The following is a 23,367-nucleotide window of genomic DNA, read 5'->3' as shown; positions in this document are numbered from 1 at the left end:
GGTAGCTACAGCCGTGGACTACCGTACTGTGTCTGCTGCTAATATAGACTGGATGATAATGAGATGAAATTAATATATATATATATAATATCACTAGTACTGCAGCCGGACAGGTATATATATTTATTATGTAATGACTGATGACGGACCTGCTGGACACTGTCAGCTCAGCAGCACCGCAGACTGCTACAGTAAGCTACTATAGTAGTATGTATCAAGAAGAAAGAAAGGAAAAAAAACACGGGTAGGTGGTATACAATTATATATATATTATATACAATTATATATATATATATATATATATATATTAAACTGGTGGTGATTAATTAAACTGGTGGTCAGGTCACTGGTCACACTATCAGCAACTTGCAAGTAGTACTCCTAAGCAGACAATCACAATATATACTGGTGGTCAGTGTGGTCACAATGGCAGTGTGGCACTCTGGCAGCAAAAGTGTGCACTGTACGTTAAAATATGTACTCCTGCTCTCAGACTCTAACTGCTCCCCACTGTCTCCCCCACAAGTCAGATATACAGTCACACTATCACTTCAGCAAGTAGTAGTACTCCTCCTAATGCTCCCCAAAATTACTAAAGTAAATACTGTGTCTCTCTCTACTCTAGTCTCACTCTCTTCTCTATAAACGGAGAGGACGCCAGCCACGTCCTCTCCCTATCAATCTCAATGCACGTGTGAAAATGGCGGCGACGCGCGGCTCCTTATATAGAATCCGAGTCTCGCGATAGAATCCGAGCCTCGCGAGAATCCGACAGCGGGATGATGACGTTCGGGCGCGCTCGGGTTAACCGAGCAAGGCGGGAAGATCCGAGTCGCTCGGACCCGTGTAAAAAAACCTGAAGTTCGGGCGGGTTCGGATTCTGAGGAACCGAACCCGCTCATCTCTAAGCAGCACCCATGTACTGCACCCCTAAACAACACATAGTGACACCACCCAACACCACCACCCACAGAGAGACAGATGTCTGTCTCCCTCACTCTACAAGGGCCTAATTCAGACCTGATCGTAGATGTGCTAAATTTAGCACATCTATGATCAGCTTCCCTGACAGCACAGGGCTAGTTTGCCCCGCATGTCAGGCCCTACCCGCTGCAAAAGTACAAAAGCATCACACAGCGGCAGTGCTATTGTACTTGACCATGTCGCACGGTCCGGGCATGCCTGCATTGCCCGGACCACTCCCCTAAAACGGCGGCAAAACGCAGCCGGCCCGCCCCCTCTCGCACAGCGACTGCCTCTGCCTGTCAATCAGGCAGTGGCGATCGCAGGGCTGAGATGGCCATCGGCTGTCTGGCATGCACCGGCGCACTGCGGTGCCGGTGCTTGCACAGTTCAGACCTGATCGGCTGCTGTGCAAAAATGCACAGCAGCGATCAGGTCTGAATTATTGTAGGCCCCAAGTACGGAGTGAAAATGGTAGCTACAAGCGGCTCCTTATAAGGAATCCAAAACCCGCGAGTATCCGACAGCGGGATGATGGCATTTTGCCTCGATCTGGGATCTGAGTAAGGCAGGAAGTCCTGAGCCGGACTCGGATCCTGGCATGGATCATGTAGTTCGGAGGGGTTCGATTCTCTGAGATCCAAACCCGCACATACCTACTGTAATTTTAATAACAACAAATTATATGAGTGCCCCAAAAAAAGAGTCGTCTTTCTTCTCCGATCTTATTTATAGCATAGGAATAACAGCAAACAACATAAGCTATAGGGCACAAAACGAATAGGTGTATGAGGACCCTGTAGGTATCTCTCTTTGAAGAAAGTAAGGCATTAATATATTTTTTAATACTTAGAGGCCTATTCATGAAGCAGTGAAGAGTGTGGAGAAGTGAGCCAGTGGAGAAGTTGACATGGCAACCAATCAGCTGCTCTGTATAATTTTACAGAATGCACTTTAGAAATGTTACATCAACACTGATTGGTTGCCATGGGCAACTTCTCCTCTGGTTCACTTCTCCACACGTTTCACTGCTTCATGAATAGACCCCTTATTCTTTGTACAGTATAGGGGCAGTTTTAGAGAGCATGGGGCTTGTTTGCATAATTCATGTGAGCACCCTCCTCTATGCGGTTCAGTAGGCTCTGGCAGAGTCTACTGCACATGCACAGGTCTAGGGGAACATGATGGACACTAATGTTCCTAGTGAATAATCTCTACTTTTCATGTGAAAATCACTAGTAAAATGGCCCCAACACCATTTTCCAGGTGATCTCTGCTGCTACATATGTTATAATAACATGCTTTCTATAACATTGAAACATAATAGGAAATATTAAAATATAAATATGATTTTTGCAGATGCTTTTATTTATTTAGTTTTCTCATAGACTGATTTCTGTCTCTTCTCATGAGATGTTCCCGGGAGTTCATGTCTGGCCTGAACACTATAATGAAACATTTAGGCAGGAACATGCAGATCACCAGAGCCCAACTGGAAGCCATAATAGCAAATATTTCCATGGCCACAGTGTATTTACCCTGAGCACTAAGGGAGGCCGGAATAAAGGAAACCCAGACACTGAGGAAGGCCAGCATGCTGAAGGTAATAAACTGGGCCTCATTGAAGCTGTCAGGTAGTCTCCGAGCCAGGAAGGCTACAATGAAACTAATGGTGGCCAGAAGGAACAGATAACCCAGCATGGCCCAGAAGGCAATGGGCGATCCCTCATTACACTCAACAATGATGAGTCCAGGTTTGTTGTGAGTGTTGTATTGTGGGAAAGGAGGGACAAGTGACAGCCAAGTGACACACAAGAGGAACTGTAGAAGGAAACAAGCAAAAACGATCATGTAGGACACTTGAGGTGTGGTCCATCTCCTCAGGCTACTGCCTGGTCTGGTGGCCATGAAAGCAAAGACCACCATGACAGTTTTTGACAAAGTGCAAGAGATACAAAGGGCAAAAACTAAACCAAATGCAGCCTGGCGTAGTAGACAGTTTTTAGGGTGGGGATAACCAATGAAAACTAAAGAGCAGAGGAAGCACAATGACAGGGACACCAGCAGAAGGCAGCTTAGGGAATAATTGTTAGCTTTCACTATGGGCGTGTCCCTAGAGTAGATGAAAAGCATTAAAACAGAAACAGGAATGGCTGAGGACAATATGCTTGAAGATGACAGTGCTGCTCCCAATGGTTCTTCGTGGTGAAGGTACTCTACAGTCTTCTGTAGACATTCAGTTTTCCCGAGATTCGGCCACTGATCCCAGGGACACTTCAGGCAATCCACCGAATCTGAGGGAATAGCTAAATTATCACATGTTGCTGATATTTTTGACACTATAAATTATTATTTTAGTAAAGTACTTAGGACTTGGAAACATCTACATCTAGTCTTTTTGAGAATGAGCATCTATGATATAATTCTTCGCTCACTAATAATAGTGCAAACAGATGTGGATACTATTACTGTCAGTGTCAATCAATGATTTCTTTTCTTTTTAAGTACTGTCTAACCAATTTTTTTATGGTTGTTTTCCAATACCACAATGGTCAAATCATATTGAATTAAAGCAGATATGCCCTTCTGTGATGGCTTCACCCTACATAAAATAGGGTGTATGTTGCTGCATCTCACTGATAGTCTTTCAGATACAGTATGTTTTTCTCTAAAGCTGGATACACACTATAAAATGATCTGTTCTATCTTTCTGGTTGGATCCAAAATCTGGTAATGTATGGGAGTAAATGGTAATTACCATTTACTCTCAAACACTGGAAAACAGACAAAAATGGATGTTCAGACAAATTGGTTAAATTCATGTGATTGAACCAATTTATTTGAACAACCATTTTTGCCCATTTTCTGGCTTTTGGGAGCAAATGGTTGCATTACCAGATTTTCGCTCCAACCAGTAAGATTGGACAGAGAATCTTACAGTGTGTAGCCAGTTTAAGGACCTAAACACTGGGTGATTTTAAAGAACGATATGAACGATATAGATCAAAAATGAATGATAAATTGTTCATGTCGATCAGTGTGGAGGCATTCCTGCAGTCGTTCATCGTTGGTCTATTATCGTTTATCAGTGCAAGCCACTTTGGACGATATCTTTGTATGCAATGGCAGATCGTTCAAATCGTTCATTAAAATCGTCCAGTCTGTATGCTTCAAATCGTTATTAAAAAATTGTACAACGATCATATCGTTCATCTGCAAAATCGTCAAAATCGCCCAGTGTGTGGGGTCCTATACTTATCCATATTGCTTTCCAGAAGAAAATCTTGTACTGACTCAATATCTCAACTGTTCAATTTTAATTTTACATTATTTTCTCAGGGAGATTCCTGGCGTGAATCAGCAGCCAGGTCCCGTTTGCATCAGGCATCTGTTTTGCCAAAAATGCATCTTAGTCGCAATATGACTAAGCACATATGAAGTAGAGATGAGCGCCTGAAATTTTTCGGGTTTTGTGTTTTGGTTTTGGGTTCGGTTCCGCGGCCGTGTTTTGGGTTCGACCGCGTTTTGGCAAAACCTCACCGAATTTTTTTTGTCGGATTCGGGTGTGTTTTGGATTCGGGTGTTTTTTTTAAAAAACACTAAAAAACAGCTTAAATCATAGAATTTGGGGGTCATTTTGATCCCATATTATTATTAACCTCAAAAACCATAATTTCCACTCATTTTCAGTCTATTCTGAATACCTCACACCTCACAATATTATTTTTAGTCCTGAAATTTGCACCAAGGTCGCTGGATGACTAAGCTAAGCGACTCTAGTGGCCGACACAAACACCTGGCCCATCTAGGAGTGGCACTGCAGTGTCACGCAGGATGTCCCTTCCAAAAAACCCTCCCCAATCAGCACATGACGCAAAGAAAAAAAGAGGCGCAATGAGGTAGCTGACTGTGTGAGTAAGATAAGCGACCCTAGTGGCCGACACAAACACCGGGCCCATTTAGGAGTGGCACTGCAGTGTCACGCAGGATGTCCCTTCCAAAAAACCCTCCCCAATCAGCACATGACGCAAAGAAAAAAAGAGGCGCAATGAGGTAGCTGACTGTGTGAGTAAGATTAGCGACCCTAGTGGCCGACACAAACACCGGGACCATTTAGGAGTGGCACTGCAGTGTCACGCAGGATGTCCCTTCCAAAAAACCCTCCCCAATCAGCACATGACGCAAAGAAAAAAAGAGGCGCAATGAGGTAGCTGACTGTGTGAGTAAGATTAGCGACCCTAGTGGCCGACACAAACACCGGGCCCATTTAGGAGTGGCACAGCAGTGTCACGCAGGATGTCCCTTCCAAAAAACCCTCCCCAATCAGCACATGACGCAAAGAAAAAAAGAGGCGCAATGAGGTAGCTGACTGTGTGAGTAAGATTAGCGACCCTAGTGGCCGACACAAACACCGGGCCCATTTAGGAGTGGCACTGCAGTGTCACGCAGGATGTCCCTTCCAAAAAACCCTCCCCAATCAGCACATGACGCAAAGAAAAAAAGAGGCGCAATGAGGTAGCTGACTGTGTGAGTAAGATTAGCGACCCTAGTGGCCGACACAAACACCGGGCCCATTTAGGAGTGGCACTGCAGTGTCACGCAGGATGTCCCTTCCAAAAAACCCTCCCCAATCAGCACATGACGCAAAGAAAAAAAGAGGCGCAATGAGGTAGCTGACTGTGTGAGTAAGATTAGCGACCCTAGTGGCCGACACAAACACCGGGCCCATTTAGGAGTGGCACTGCAGTGTCACGCAGGATGTCCCTTCCAAAAAACCCTCCCCAAACAGCACATGATGCAAAGAAAAATAAAAGAAAAAAGAGGTGCAAGATGGAATTGTCCTTGGGCCCTCCCACCCACCCTTATGTTGTATAAACAAAACAGGACATGCACACTTTAACCAACCCATCATTTCAGTGACAGGGTCTGCCACACGACTGTGACTGATATGACGGGTTGGTTTGGACCCCCCCCAAAAAAGAAGCAATTAATCTCTCCTTGCACAAACTGGCTCTACAGAGGCATGATGTCCACCTCATCATCACCCTCCGATATATCACCGTGTACATCCCCCTCCTCACAGATTATCAATTCGTCCCCACTGGAATCCACCATCTCAGCTACCTGTGTACTTTGTGGAGGCAATTGCTGCTGGTCAATGTCTCCGCGGAGGAATTGATTATAATTCATTTTAATGAACATCATCTTCTCCACATTTTCTGGATGTAACCTCGTACGCCGATTGCTGACAAGGTGAGCGGCGGCACTAAACACTCTTTCGGAGTACACACTTGTGGGAGGGCAACTTAGGTAGAATAAAGCCAGTTTGTGCAATGGCCTCCAAATTGCCTCTTTTTCCTGCCAGTATAAGTATGGACTGTGTGACGTGCCTACTTGGATGCGGTCACTCATATAATCCTCCACCATTCTTTCAATGGTGAGAGAATCATATGCAGTGACAGTAGACGACATGTCCGTAATCGTTGTCAGGTCCTTCAGTCCGGACCAGATGTCAGCATCAGCAGTCGCTCCAGACTGCCCTGCATCACCGCCAGCGGGTGGGCTCGGAATTCTGAGCCTTTTCCTCGCACCCCCAGTTGCGGGAGAATGTGAAGGAGGAGATGTTGACAGGTCGCGTTCCGCTTGACTTGACAATTTTCTCACCAGCAGGTCTTTCAACCCCAGCAGACTTGTGTCTGCCGGAAAGAGAGATCCAAGGTAGGCTTTAAATCTAGGATCGAGCACGGTGGCCAAAATGTAGTGCTCTGATTTCAACAGATTGACCACCCGTGAATCCTTGTTAAGCGAATTAAGGGCTCCATCCACAAGTCCCACATGCCTAGCGGAATCGCTCCGTGTTAGCTCCTCCTTCAATGTCTCCAGCTTCTTCTGCAAAAGCCTGATGAGGGGAATGACCTGACTCAGGCTGGCAGTGTCTGAACTGACTTCACGTGTGGCAAGTTCAAAGGGCATCAGAACCTTGCACAACGTTGAAATCATTCTCCACTGCGCTTGAGACAGGTGCATTCCAACTCCTATATCGTGCTCAATTGTATAGGCTTGAATGGCCTTTTGCTGCTCCTCCAACCTCTGAAGCATATAGAGGGTTGAATTCCACCTCGTTACCACTTCTTGCTTCAGATGATGGCAGGGCAGGTTCAGTAGTTTTTGGTGGTGCTCCAGTCTTCTGTACGTGGTGCCTGTACGCCGAAAGTGTCCCGCAATTTTTCTGGCCACCGACAGCATCTCTTGCACGCCCCAGTCGTTTTTTAAATAATTCTGCACCACCAAATTCAAGGTATGTGCAAAACATGGGACGTGCTGGAATTTGCCCATATTTAATGCACACACAATATTGCTGGCGTTGTCCGATGCCACAAATCCACAGGAGAGTCCAATTGGGGTAAGCCATTCTGCGATGATCTTCCTCAGTTGCCGTAAGAGGTTTTTAGCTGTGTGCGTATTCTGGAAAGCGGTGATACAAAGCGTAGCCTGCCTAGGAAAGAGTTGGCGTTTGCGAGATGCTGCTACTGGTGCCGCCGCTGCTGTTCTTGCGGCGGGAGTCCATACATCTACCCAGTGGGCTGTCACAGTCATATAGTCCTGACCCTGCCCTGCTCCACTTGTCCACATGTCCGTGGTTAAGTGGACATTGGGTACAACTGCATTTTTTAGGACACTGGTGAGTCTTTTTCTGACGTCCGTGTACATTCTCGGTATCGCCTGCCTAGAGAAGTGGAACCTAGATGGTATTTGGTAACGGGGGCACACTGCCTCAATAAATTGTCTAGTTCCCTGTGAACTAACGGCGGATACCGGACGCACGTCTAACACCAACATAGTTGTCAAGGCCTCAGTTATCCGCTTTGCAGCAGGATGACTGCTGTGATATTTCATCTTCCTCGCAAAGGACTGTTGAACAGTCAATTGCTTACTGGAAGTAGTACAAGTGGGCTTACGACTTCCCCTCTGGGATGACCATCGACTCCCAGCAGCAACAACAGCAGCGCCAGCAGCAGTAGGCGTTACACGCAAGGATGCATCGGAGGAATCCCAGGCAGGAGAGGAATCGTCAGAATTGCCAGTGACATGGCCTGCAGGACTATTGGCATTCCTGGGGAAGGAGGAAATTGACACTGAGGGAGTTGGTGGGGTGGTTTGCGTGAGCTTGGTTACAAGAGGAAGGGATTTACTGGTCAGTGGACTGCTTCCGCTGTCACCCAAAGTTTTTGAACTTGTCACTGTCTTATTATGAATGCGCTGCAGGTGACGTATAAGGGAGGATGTTCCGAGGTGGTTAACGTCCTTACCCCTACTTATTACAGCTTGACAAAGGGAACACACGGCTTGACACCTGTTGTCCGCATTTCTGTTGAAATACCTCCACACCGAAGAGCTGATTTTTTTGGTATTTTCACCTGGCATGTCAACGGCCATATTCCTCCCACCGACAACAGGTGTCTCCCCGGGTGCCTGACTTAAACAAACCACCTCACCATCAGAATCCTCCTGGTCAATTTCCTCCCCAGCGCCAGCAACACCCATATCCTCCTCATCCTGGTGTACTTCAACACTGACATCTTCAATCTGACTATCAGGAACTGGACTGCGGGTGCTCCTTCCAGCACTTGCAGGGGGCGTGCAAATGGTGGAAGGCGCATGCTCTTCACGTCCAGTGTTGGGAAGGTCAGGCATCGCAACCGACACAATTGGACTCTCCTTGTGGATTTGGGATTTCGAAGAATGCACAGTTCTTTGCTGTGCTTTTGCCAGCTTGAGTCTTTTCATTTTTCTAGCGAGAGGCTGAGTGCTTCCATCCTCATGTGAAGCTGAACCACTAGCCATGAACATAGGCCAGGGCCTCAGCCGTTCCTTGCCACTCCGTGTGGTAAATGGCATATTGGCAAGTTTACGCTTCTCCTCCGACAATTTTATTTTAGGTTTTGGAGTCCATTTTTTACTGATATTTGGTGTTTTGGATTTGACATGCTCTGTACTATGACATTGGGCATCGGCCTTGGCAGACGACGTTGCTGGCATTTCATCGTCTCGGCCATGACTAGTGGCAGCAGCTTCAGCACGAGGTGGAAGTGGATCTTGATCTTTCCCTAATTTTGGAACCTCAACATTTTTGTTCTCCATATTTTAATAGGCACAACTAAAAGGCACCTCAGGTAAACAATGGAGATGGATGGATACTAGTATACAATTATGGACGGACTGCCGAGTGCCGACACAGAGGTAGCCACAGCCGTGAACTACCGTACTGTACTGTGTCTGCTGCTAATATAGACTGGTTGATAAATAGATGTCGTAGTATGTATGTATGAAGAAGAAAGGAAAAAAAACCACGGTTAGGTGGTATACAATTATGGATGGACTGCCGAGTGCCGACACAGAGGTAGCCACAGCCGTGAACTACCGTACTGTACTGTGTCTGCTGCTAATATAGACTGGTTGATAAAGAGATGTCGTAGTATGTATGTATGAAGAAGAAAGAAAAAAAAACCACGGGTAGGTGGTATACAATTATGGACGGACTGCCGAGTGCCGACACAGAGGTAGCCACAGCCGTGAACTACCGTACTGTACTGTGTCTGCTGCTAATATAGACTGGTTGATAAAGAGATGTAGTAGTATGTATGTATAAAGAAGAAAGAAAAAAAAAACACGGGTAGGTGGTATACAATTATGGACGGACTGCCGAGTGCCGACACAGAGGTAGCCACAGCCGTGAACTACCGTACTGTACTGTGTCTGCTGCTAATATAGACTGGTTGATAAAGAGATGTCGTAGTATGTATGTATAAAGAAGAAAGAAAAAAAAACCACGGTTAGGTGGTATACAATTATGGACGGACTGCCGAGTGCCGACACAGAGGTAGCCACAGCCGTGAACTACCGTACTGTACTGTGTCTGCTGCTAATATAGACTGGTTGATAAAGAGATGTCGTAGTATGTATGTATGAAGAAGAAAGGAAAAAAAAACACGGTTAGGTGGTATACAATTATGGACGGACTGCCGAGTGCCGACACAGAGGTAGCCACAGCCGTGAACTACCGTACTGTACTGTGTCTGCTGCTAATATAGACTGGTTGATAAAGAGATGTCGTAGTATGTATGTATAAAGAAGAAAGAAAAAAAAACCACGGTTAGGTGGTATACAATTATGGACGGACTGCCGAGTGCCGACACAGAGGTAGCCACAGCCGTGAACTACCGTACTGTACTGTGTCTGCTGCTAATATAGACTGGTTGATAAAGAGATGTAGTAGTATGTATGTATAAAGAAGAAAGAAAAAAAAACCACGGGTAGGTGGTATACAATTATGGATGGACTGCCGAGTGCCGACACAGAGGTAGCTACAGCCGTGAACTACCGTACTGTGTCTGCTGCGACTGGATGATAAATAATGATATAAAAAATATATATATATCACTACTGCAGCCGGACAGGTATATATATTATATAATGACGGACCTGCTGGACACTGTCTGTCAGCAGAATGAGTTTTTTATAGAATAAAAAAAAAAACACCACACAAGTGAAGTCACACGACGAGTGTTTAACTTTTTCAGGCAATCACAATATAGTATACTACTAACTATACTGGTGGTCAGTGTGGTCAGGTCACTGGTCAGTCACACTGGCAGTGGCACTCCTGCAGCAAAAGTGTGCACTGTTTAATTTTAATATAATATGTACTCCTGGCTCCTGCTATAACCTATAACTGGCACTGCAGTGCTCCCCAGTCTCCCCCACAATTATAAACTGTGTGAGCTGAGCACAGTCAGATATATAATATATACATAGATGATGCAGCACACTGGGCTGAGCAGTGCACACAGATATGGTATGTGACTGTCTTGTACTCCTGGCTCCTGCTATAACCTATAACTGGCACTGCAGTGCTCCCCAGTCTCCCCCACAATTATAAGCTGTGTGAGCTGAGCACAGTCAGATATATAATATATACATAGATGATGCAGGCATGCAGCACACTGGGCTGAGCAGTGCACACAGATATGGTATGTGACTGAGTCACTGTGTGTACCGTTTTTTTTCAGGCAGAGAACGGATATATTAAATAAAACAACTGCACTGCTGGTGGTCACTGTGGTCAGTCACTAAACTCTGCACTCTCTTCTACAGTATCAGCCTCAGGTCAATCTCTCTCTCTCTCTCCTAATCTAAATGGAGAGGACGCCAGCCACGTCCTCTCCCTATCAATCTCAATGCACGTGTGAAAATGGCGGCGACGCGCGGCTCGAGTCCTTATATAGAATCCGAGTCTCGCGAGAATCCGACAGCGTCATGATGACGTTCGGGCGCGCTCGGGTTAACCGAGCAAGGCGGGAAGATCCGAGTCGCTCGGACCCGTGAAAAAAAACATGAAGTTCGTGCGGGTTCGGATTCAGAGAAACCGAACCCGCTCATCTCTAATATGAAGCAAAACAGAACTTGACATGGAAAAAAGACACGGTCACTGCATCATTACACTTTGTATACAGATTCAGAAAGTCACACACACAAATAGACAAGTTATCAGAACAGCCTCTCACAATGGGTTTTAAAAAGGAACTCGAGGACATACACTGACACTGGAGGGAGGTATGTTCAGGGGACATTTGAGGAAACATTACTTCACAGAAAGGGTAGTGGACAAGTGGAATAGCCTCCCATTAGAGGTGGCAGAAGATAATACAGTAAAGCACAGGTTCTCAATCTCAGTCCTCAGGACCCCACATGGTTCATGTTTTGCAGGTCATCTGTACATTTTTGAAATGTGGCAGTTGGTGATACACAGTGCACCTGCTGGGTGAGATGGAAAATGTGAACCGTGTGGGGTCCTGAGGACCGAGTTTGAGAACCACTGCAGTAGAGCATTTAAACATGCATGGGATAAACATAACAATCTCCTTACAAATAAATACGGATCAAATTTTGTTTGAGGTAACAATATGGTTAAAACAGGGGCAGGCTAGATGTGTTAAGTAGTTCTATAGAACAAACTTTTCTTTCCTATTAACAAAAAAATAATTCTAACAATGGACCTAATTCAGATCTGATCGCAGCAGCAAATTTGTTAGCTAATGGGCAAAACCATGTGCACTGCGGGTGGTGGGGGGGAGGTATAACATGTTCTGATCCAACAAATGGCTTTAGGCTTGTCTAGTGTTAATAATGCATGATTGTGCACTCAAAGTTTATTCTTTTAGTAAGAGCGGCATAATATATTTCAAGCTACAGAACAAGAATGTAACATCTTCTGATGTCTCTAAAATCTCCAGAAGTCTTAGAAAGTCCATCACTCACCTGTCTGGTTAGATATTTCACCTTGTAGACAGAGGACACATTCAAAGCAGCACACCGGTTGTCCTCTGATAGCCACCTTCCTGGTACCTGGTGGACAGCTCTCACTGCAGACTGAGCGAGGGGTCTGGTGATAGGACACAAATTTTGATTTTTGGTTTTGAAAACTAAAACATCACAAATTACTAAATGAGACCTTGGGTAACAATGGTTTCATAATGCATAATGATACCAAAACACAAAGTTACCTGTGGAAAGGTCATCTTTCCATCCCTCAAATGCCAGATATGGCTGCTCTCTCACCTACCCTGAAGTATTGGCTCCTGTGCACACTTCCTCTGTGATTATCTTCTCTGTAGAATCACATTTTTCACATACTTCCCTGCAGTGACCTTGCATTTATTGGGTGGAATTCAATTGTTTGAAAAGTCGTTTGGGTGTCTTTTTTTTTCCTGTCTATTAGAACAATTGAATATTGACCCAGTGCTCTATTCATGAAGAAGTGTTTCATTTGATAACAGGGCTTTTCACCTCTTCATTTTATTCCATCTCTCCAGCAGTGCCCTTGATTATAGTGAAAATCACTTTGCGATTCAGAAGAGATTGAAAACGTCTAGGTTCTATTTGGTTTCTCAACTTCATTTCGCCATCAGGTGAAGTTCAGTGAAGTTCACAGTAAATAAAACTAGCTCAACACAATAGTTAAGACGTCACGTCTTTGTTTTTTAAGGAACCGCTAAGAATTTCTTTACTGAATTGTTCCTGGTGCAGGAGGATGCCTACTGTGTGCTAGATTTTAGTTTATGCTTTTCTTCTTTCTATACTGGTGGTTATGAGTTTTGTCTCCTACATCTCCCCTTTGCCTTTATAACTGTATTTCAGATCCTCCAAACTCTGATTACACCCTCATTAATAATAGAACAGAACCTCTCTATTACTGTATGTCAGACCCAACTCTATCATGGAACTTGTTTGTTTATAGGAGAAATGTCACATTTGTAGGAGGAGATAACTGAATCCTGGACATTAAAAGTGCTTAGCTCTACAAGCGATCAAATAAAATCAGATAACATTTTAATATTACAAAACCCATCATTGTGAGGTGATAGGGATAACTAGTAGAGTTGTATCTTTAGTAACTGAGATTAATATTGTGCTTTCTTATCTATGTGACAACAATAACATAGAGTGCAGTAGTCCTGAATTTTCATGGTCATGAAAGGTGGTAAGTTTTAGAAAAAATGGGTGTTTCTGGCAGGAATGGGGCAGGTTGAGAGCTGAGGCTATTTTTTCCTGGTTTGGCATTTTCAAGTAGTCTACATTTCTAAATCTGGGCATGCACTATACAATTATCTACCAGATTTATATTCCAGCCATCCAGATCTGCCAAAGGATGAGAGTAAATCACAATCGACCATTTCCTCCCAAACACTGGACAAAACCTGTTGTTCAGAGAAAATGGTTAAATTTGTGATTTAGCCACTTTGTATGAATAAGAGAATTTTCCCATTTTCCAGTGTTTGGGAGGAAATGGTCAATTTTCATTTGCTCTCATCCTTTACCAGATTTTCATCCAACCAGCCAGATCTCACAGATTATCTGCCAGATAATTGTATAGTGTGTGCCCAGCTTTAGCAAAACAAAATTTATTACTTAAAATTATATATATTTTTTAAATTACTGTTACATAAGTTCGTATAGCATAATTGGTTGCATTTAATAATAATAATACCTTTATTGTCATTGATGTTCACAAGTAACAATCAACAAAATTTTGGACATGAGCAGAGAACACAGTAAAGAAAAAACAAGATTAAAGACATCAAATATACAAAAACAGTCCACATACATCTTTGCTATATCCCGCCATGTATGGCACAGTTTTGCATGCCACAGACTCAGAGATTTAACCATGCCTTGTGATTTTTCTTAATTTGCTTCTTTAATATGTTACTTTATACATATTCTATTATGGCAAACAAAAATTTTAAAATTCATCCACTCACTACTCGTGAAAAACAGCTTAGCCGTGTTTTGCATGTTGTGCCAAATTTGTAAAAAAGCAAAGATGTAAGTGGACACATCTGTACTTCATCACCAGATAGATATTACTTCAGCAATTTAAATAACATTTTTACTATTTAGGACACTTATCGCCTATGGAAAAAAACTTCCTCTCAAGCGACTTGTCCTACACAAGATAGATCGATAACTCATTTTTGATGGTAGCATAGAGAACATCCCGCAACTAGGGTGCGAAGGACCTCTCAAAATACTTTTTATCTTAATAAAAAGCCTCTTTTCGTACACAACATTTATGCTAGGCAAGCTTACACCAATGATTTTACTTGCAGTTGATATAACTCTTTGGAGAGATCTACACTCCGCAACAGAACATGTGCTGAACCAGACCAAAATGCTGAAAGTAAAAACACTCTCGATAATGCAAGAATAAAATTTTACCAATATCTCCTTGCACATACCAGACATACGCAGCTTTCTCAAGAAAAACATACGTTGATGAGCCTTTTTTTTTATAACAGCTTGAGTGCGCACAAGACATATCCTTTGAAATGTTTATGTTTCTAATCTGTACTTTGACTCATCATTATCACTAAGACCAATTATGGCAATGTCGTCAGCAAACTTAATTATATAAACTGAATCCGAACTTGAGGAAAAGTCATAGGTAAACAGAGAGTACCAAAAAAAGGGAACAGAATGGGAGCGCTGTTGGTATCACTCAAAGACAGACCTTAATAATTAATAATTAATACTCATCACCGATGCAGACTAAATAAAATAATAATTTTTAATTTACCACATACAAGACAAAAAAACACAATAGTAATATTAAAATGCTAATGAGGTATTGTTCAGATGGAATAACAATAAAAAACAGCGGGGGGATATTATATCGTTTTTGCTGGTTGCAAAGCTGGCTTTATTTTGTCACACTGTGGCATGTATGGATGAACTTTATCCAGAAAATAAAACAGATCTATAGATTACAAATTTATGTGCAAAAACGATATAATATCTCTATCTGGCCAGCACAATTTGATATCTGGATCTTTCCAGGAGACTTTTGATAATAAATAAGAACTATGTGCAATATTTACATTAGAGCTTGAAAGGATCTATTTGGGAAAAGGGAATTAGACAAACATCCCCCCACTGTTTTTTATTGTTATTCCACCTGAACAATACCTCATTAGCATTTTAATATTACTATTGTGTTTTTTTGTCTTGTATGTGGTGAATTAAAAATAATTATTCTATTTAGTCTGCATCGGTGATGAGTATTAATTATTAATTATTAAGGTCTGTCTTTGAGTGATACCAACAGCGCTCCCATTCTGTTCCCTTTTTTTTTTTTTTTAATCTAATGCAGGGGCGCAAATACCCTTCATTTTGGGTAGCGGCAGTGGTATCATTTTAGATATATCCCTAAGAAAGGAAATAATTTGGAGAAATTTCTCCACCAGGAGGTCAGCGCAAAACCTTTTTTCTTGTCATTTTCTGTTAAACAGAGAGTACAACAGTGGGCTCAAGATGCACCCCTGAGGAACTCCCGTACTCACCACCAGTTTACTAGAGAACTGATTTTGTAACCTTACAACCTGAGGTCTATTTGTCAGAAAATCCAAGATCCACCGACAAATAAAATTACTCAGACACAAATTTGACAATTTGCTCACCAATGAAGATGGGACAACTGTATTAAATGCTGAGCTATAATCCACATTTAAATTCGGGCAAATTTTTTTAAAATTCTAAATGGGCAAGCATTCAAAGTAATAGAAGCAGTGCAGCATCATCGGTGGATCTAATAGCCTAATTGGCCAACTGAAAAGGGTCAAGACCAGGAGGGATGCTGTCCTGGATGTGCTCCAATACTAAAATTTAAAAAGCCTTCATCACTAAAGGTGTTAGCGCCATTGGGCGATAGTCATTCAGTCCCTGGGCCTTGCCTTTTTTAGGGGCTGGGACGATAATTGATAAATTTAAACATTTAGGGACACAACTCATGGCAAGGGACATACTAAAAATTACAGTGAAAATGGCAGATAATTGACTCGCACATTCTTTTAAAACTTTCCCCTGGATTCCATCCAGACCTGGGGACTTCCCTGGCTTGGTCTTGGTAAAACACCATCTTACAGACAGTTCCTCCAACACCAAAGGCCCTACTTCTTCTGAGTATTTTTATCCAGGCAGCCTGGGGGGCAACCGTTCCATCAAAACAGGCATAGAAAACAATTATTAGTTCCCCTAGAGAACTACCAAAAAACCTGTATGCAACATCTCAATATTATGCTTTAAAAGCTCCCACCTCTTTTTCCCCCATAGACCACAGCAGCCGACTTGAGTTGATGTTGAATAATTGACCAGAAGATGCAACGGTGTCATAACTGCCAACCTTTACCGGTCCTACAGTCCCTTCTTGGGTCATCTGCCAGTTCACAATGTCATAGACTGCAGGAATCGCTCCATTTTCATTAAAATAAATGTCACTTCTGCTGCTCAGTGTAACCCTCACATTCCTTATATAGTGCAGGAGCTGTAAAGTAAACATGTAAATTGCTATGCAAATAAATATAACAATAAATTTAGGAGAAATCACTTGTCTTGGTCAATAACATCACATTTGAAACAATGGGGGTGATTCAAATGTCTTTTGGGTACCCATATTAGCATATGGCCCGTCACTTTACATGGGGCAATAAGCAAATGTTTTTTATGGAGCCAAATACCCATTTTTTGGGACACAAAAAGTGCCATTTGGGAGCACTAATATGATACTTTGCACATTGAAAAAATGTGTCTCCTGCAGCAAATGGGCGCCTGAATGCAGCAATAATTTAATCCCCCCCCCAGTGGGGAAACAATTGAATTTTACTAAAGGACTCTTATAAAGACTTTTTTTAGTTAGGTACTGTATGGATTAATAGCATCAGAACTGGAATAACTGAGCAAGACATACAAAATGTATTCTCCAACATTAAGCACCTCATTCAGGAACTACTGCTCAGCATCCGCCTCTGAATGAAGCCCTATATGAAAAAAAGAAAGAAAAAAGAAAAAAAAGGAAAAAGAAAAGAAAAAGAAAAAAGAATATCCTTTTCAATCAGAAATTCATCCAAGCCCCTTTTAAATGCATTTACAGAGTCCATCATTACCACCTTCCCTGGAAAGTAATTCCAAATCCTTATTGCCCTAGCAGTGAAGAACCCTTTCCTCCGTTGCATACGGAATTTTCTCTCCTCCAGCCTCATTGAGTGCCCATGTGTTCTAAACAGAGTTCTTTTAATAAATAATTCCTCTGATAACTCTTTGTAATGCCCCTTTACGTATTTGAAGACATTAATAATGTCTCCTCTTAGACGCCTCTTTTCCAGTGTATACATACTCAACCTACAGTAGTAAGCCTTTCCTCGTAATCCAGTCCCTCTAGCCCTTTAATCATTTAGTAGCTCGTCTTTGAACCCTTTTGAGTTCACCAATATATTTTTTGTACAGTAGTGCCCAAAACTGAACACAATATTCCAGGTGCGGACGTACCAATGATTCGTACAGCGGCAGGATTACATCCTCGTCCCTTGTCTCAATTCCCCATTTTATGCACGCCGTCTTACTTACTTGCCGTCTTTGGAGAAGATGGCGAAGAAGAAACAGACATAACATCAAACTCATATTCCCATACTCTCATTTCAGATCGTCCCCCTAATATAAAATGACAGAATCCTACTGGCCTAGCATACTCCTGAGTACAGTACTACAGTAAGCAGAAAACATGCAAATAAATGACAGCATAGCTGAGTTAGAGTGTCTAGCTATTAAATGGGCAACTAAATCATTAATATATTATCTGATATAATGTAATTTATGGCTAATCATGGCTAATCATTACTACTGTCTCATTTGGATGACTCAAGCCAAAGTAAGAAATTTCAGAGTCCCAAAATGATTTGTTCCTTTGCAGAATTTCAGTCTTTCAGGGGAACACAGAGCAGAATAATTGGGCAATGTTGATATTCCATCTATGGTAAATTGTTTTTCATCCAAAAGTGTTCACCCTACAGTTTGTATGAGTGGAGAAGGGATATGGGAGAGTGGAGAGTATGGGCCTGATTCAGAGTTGACAAAGTTGGATATGACCATGAGTGTTTTTAAGCTGTTGCCCATCTGTGAGTTTATGCAAATGCACCTTCAAAGTCCTTCCCTGGTGTACATGGGAACATTCGTGAATATGAATGTGCAAGGACTGAGATGCCCGCTTTGAGTCTATAGACCCTGTAATTGCACTTGATGCCATTATCACTCACACCATCAAAACGTGCACCGACCCTATAGCATGTGCAGATTTACCATCTGACTAAGGCCTGCAATCTTTATAATTGAGCAACTGTGTAAGTAAACACTTCAGTGACATGCCCACAACACTCCCATAACATGCCCATGAGACCATCTCCTTCCATCTGAATAACCACCCCCAGTCACTGCCAGGAATTCCCAGAACTTTCCAAGACATTTCTGATACTGTGCATGTCAATCACAACAGTGTCTTTTTTGCATACACACTGTGTTACACATTGTTTCCCAACCAGAGTCCTAAAGGCACACTAACAGTTCAGACTTTGAATATAGCCATACTTGAACACAAGGGCCTTGATTAGTACATCAGTTATTTTGATTTTACCATCAAGTATGGATATCCTAAAACCTGGACTCTTAATGTGCCTTGAGCATACAGGTTGGAAACACTGGTGTAACACGTGTGCCGTAGGGAATTCCATGCATGCCCATTATCTAAATATTGCATGTCATCATCGGTCTTACAGTATGTGTGGCTCTGAAGCAGTCTGTTAAAATAGGTATACCTATCACAGGATGCTGTCCTGCAGATGTTGCTGTATACATCTATCCTGCATTAGGGCAAAGCAGGGACAAACATGACATGGTATGCCACAGGTGCGGCTATTCACAGCCCCATGTATTCCAGTGGCATACGAATGCATATGCATGCGTGGGTCATAGTCACTGGCACACAAGCTGCACCAGCTTTGCTGTGATAAAGATGCACTGTGGCAAAGCTGAGCATGGCTATGTTTGTGTATTATCTGTGCAAGGAGTTGATTGCTCCAGGTTCACCTGAGAATGTAAAAACCTTAAAAGCCTGGGAAATGTTGTTACCCGTTTACTACATGCATCTTTGGACTTTTTTCTGCAGAAAACCCTCCAATCTACTAATCGAAGGAGAACACCCTAATATATATAGGACTGACTCTTCTACTCTTCAGGGTGACCACTGAATTTATCTTGTATTCGCTGGGCTACTGTATGGCCAATTTCTGATTTCACTAACATTCCTTTCCCTCTCTTCAATCAGAACCTTATCACCTATATGCTCTTCTCTGTTACTTTGTTATGGTCAACATGGTCAAAAGGTTAACATGGTCAAAAGGATTAACAGTGTCTAAAGTCGGCAGGTACACAAGATCGACATGCACACTTTTTTTTTAGTTTTTGGGGTGTCATTTTGTTTGTCTGATCACATGTGACCCCACTTAGTCTACAGTGTACCCTCATGAGGCTCACTTCACACACCACACTTCGGACAAGGTGGCTCGCTCTGCTACTGCTGCATGCCCCACAGGTTACAATTCCCAATTGTAGTCCATGTGTATGGTAAATGAAGCACAGGTTGAAAAAAAAAAGCTTGTGTCGACCATTTGTGTCAACCAGTGTCATGTCGACTTTTTGAACATGTTGACCTTTTGTACCTGTAAGCCTTAGAAAGTCAACCTTTTGAATATTGGCTATTTGAGGTCAACCTGTCTAAGTAGATACTGTCTATCTAATGTCTGGAACCCATGCAGACTATGCCCATATCTTCCATAAGATACTGCAAACACTCTAATTCCTTTACTCATCTCCTGCATTCATTTTTTTCTAATCTTCAATTAAAGAGACTTTTGCCTCTACTATCTATTTTGAATGATGCTGCTAGTCTGATCTTCCTTAATAAGGGTTCACCATCTACTGCTCTGCTCTGTTCGTCCTTACTTTGGTTGCCTGTTTCTACAGAATTCAGTATAAAATATTTCTGCTTGCACATAACGCTATTAACCAAATTACACCAACATACATATCTCCGCTTATCTCAAAATATCTTCCAGCTCAACTCCTCCACCCTGTGCAAGATCCGTGTCTCTCATTTACATGCATTACCTGCCCCATGTCATGGTTACAGGACTGTTTTTTGGCTGCACTCTGTGGAATATCCTGCCATGCACAACAAGACTTTCTTCTAACCTCCAAACCTTCCAGCGTTCCTTGATAACTGACCTTTTCAGGCAACTTATCTCATTCAAAAACCACCCGAAAAACCATTGTAAGCTATTCCACCCACTTACATCCCCTCTATACAGTCCACATATAACTTTACATATGTTCTTAGTCTTATGCTGCTGACCCCAGGCCAACATTGCTGAGTCATATAGCCACCAAGAACTTTGCAACCTGGCTGGACCAATGTAGAATAAAACATATCCTCATGTAGCATACTCCTATATCCCTTTAGAGTATACGTTTACGAGCAGGACCCTCGAACTTGTCTGACTGTTATTACCCAGTGATGTATTATTACTGTTTTGTTCCCACTTGTAAAGCCCAACAGAATATTTTGGCTGTATAAAGTGGATACTAACATAATGATGGAGAATGGGATGAGAAAGTCTGAGGGAGCTATTAACAACACCACTTTAGAAGAGGTCGGTTCTAGTAGAAGAAAGTTGTGTGTTGCTGGAATACTGTATGCATTGGACAGGACTGACCACATCAGAGGATCACTACATCACAGGTATATGTTATGGGGTCTATTCATGAAGCATTGAAAAGTGTGGAGAAGGGAGCCAGTGGAGAAGTTGCCCATGGTAACCAATCAGTGTTCAGGTTACATTTACTGCATTCTATAACATTATACGTAGCAGCTGATTGGTTGCCATGTACAACTTCTCCACACATTTCACTGCTTCATGATAGACCCCTAAATCTTAGTGAACTACACCAAAAGATAAATATAAATTATGAAGTAGAGGTACCTCTTAACACAATATTGTATATCAGTAACAGTACAGAAATAAGGTTACAGTACCTGCCATGGCTTAAAATGTATATTGTCTTTACAGCCTATGTAAGAATATGTTCCTTCTCTTGATTTGCAGTTCTTCAGGTATTCCAAAGCTTTAGCCACAACATATACTGCAGCGTAGTAACCATGAGTAAAGGTTAAGCTGTTGATGTAGATGAAGCTGTCTTTGATACTGTCTATACTCTCTGCTCCTATGCACTCTGTCACTGCAGGATCCAAAGAGACAGTTGTGTTTTTCTCATACAGAAACTTACAGTTGAAGAGTTTCTCCCAGTATAAGTTCTCCCAGGACTCTATCATAGTTGGGTGGATGTTATTGAGGTAGGCTCTGAATCCTGGAATCACTCTGTTGTTGATAAATAAACCAATGGACCCTGATAAAAGATGAGTAAAGTTTCCAGCTGAGAACAAATTAGTCATTGACCAACCAGCATTGGAGACAAAAATCTTCCCTTTGATTTGCTGTTTTAACATCTCGCTCATGATAGGAACCAATTCTGGGTCAGTAGAGAAGATCAATACAACTTTAACTGAAGACTCTTTGATGACCTTGACTATGTGGGGAGCATTGCGGTCTGGTTGAGACACACGGATATATTCAGTGAAGGCCACACATGCGCCAGCCTTTATTATCTCTTCCCTGATTGGTTGAATTCCCTGTAGGCCATAATCATTTTCCACAGCCAACAGACCGACCCAAGTCCAACCAAAGTGCAGAATAAGCTTAGCCAGTCCCATAGACTGTTCCTTATCGCTGGGAACCGTCCTGACAAAGGAGGGAAACTTAATTTGATTACTTAAGAGAGAAATACTTGATTGTGCACTGATCTAAAAATAGAATGAAAAAAGCACATTCAGACAGTAGCCCCACGAGTTTGTGTTATTCATATACTTGCTCCATTTGCAAATAAATATCTTACTTCTGTCTACAAATTATGCATTTCATGGTGTTTTGCAAACTGAAACCTTTAGTCAATGCTTAGAAATAACGGGTCTGGGACTGAGGGTCGACAGCACAAAGGTCGACACACCTTAGGTCGACGCCAATTGGTTGACACACCTAAGGTCGACCGACAGGAACAAGGTCGACATGGAAAAAGGTCAACATGAGTTTTTTATGTTTTTTTGGTGTCATTTTCTTCGTAGAGTGACCGGGAACCCCAATTAGTGCACCGTGTCCCCTCGCATGGCTCGCTTCGCTCGCCATGCTTCGCTCGGCACACTTTACCGTTCCAATCGTAGTCCACGTGGATCGTTAAGTATGAAAAGGTTCAAAAAAAGAAAAAAATCATGAAACACTCATGTCGACCCTTTTCCATGTCGACCTTGTTCCTGTCGACCTTTTGTCCATGTCGACCTAAGGTGTGTCGACCAATTGGCGTCGACCTGAGGTGTGTCGACCTTTGTGCTGTCGACCTGGAGTCCGGATACCGAAATAACAGTAATATTGTAAGAAGAGACAAGCAAATCATTTATAGTATAAAATGTAAACATAGACCGGGATAGATTCAGGGAATTGTCTTGTCAATAACACTCTATGAACTGTATTGTTCTCCCAAAAGATTATTTTGCTGATGGTAATGAACTAAATATCTTTTCTGCACACACATGGTGCTCTCAGATGAAACATTGGGGCAGATGTATTAAGCCTGGAGAAGTGAAAAAGCAGTGATAACCCAATGATAAGTGCAAGGTGATAATGCACCAGCCAATCAGCTCCTAACTGTCGATTTACATATTGGAGCTGATTGGCTGGTGCATTATCACCTTGCACTTATCACTGCTTTATCACTTCTCCAGTCTAAATATAGCTGCCCCATTAGGTTATTTCTGATATTCTACAGTCATAGCCATGACATTCTGTAATTCTTTATACCAACCTATATGAAGCAAGGGTTATCACCTACCTACTTTGATGCCTACTGGCGAGT

General features: G+C 42.4%; 1 protein-coding gene across 1 annotated transcript; it reads right to left on the bottom strand.

Annotated features, from left to right (window-relative positions):
- Positions 1-2,267: 2,267 nt before the first annotated feature.
- On the bottom strand, positions 2,268-22,256 carry LOC134934786 (extracellular calcium-sensing receptor-like). Its single transcript, XM_063930145.1, has 4 exons — positions 21,440-22,256; positions 16,616-16,843; positions 12,283-12,406; positions 2,268-3,257 (listed from the first exon to the last, which is right to left on the bottom strand). Exons 1-4 carry the CDS (start codon positions 22,172-22,174, stop codon positions 2,329-2,331), a joined length of 2,016 nt encoding a protein of 671 aa, XP_063786215.1. The 5' UTR covers positions 22,175-22,256; the 3' UTR covers positions 2,268-2,328.
- Positions 22,257-23,367: the final 1,111 nt, after the last annotated feature.

The sequence above is a fragment of the Pseudophryne corroboree genome, chromosome 6, assembly GCF_028390025.1.
Source record: "Pseudophryne corroboree isolate aPseCor3 chromosome 6, aPseCor3.hap2, whole genome shotgun sequence".
NCBI lineage: Eukaryota > Metazoa > Chordata > Amphibia > Anura > Myobatrachidae > Pseudophryne > Pseudophryne corroboree.
Note: the sequence above shows the minus strand (reverse complement) of the source record. Positions and strands in the feature narration are given on the sequence as shown.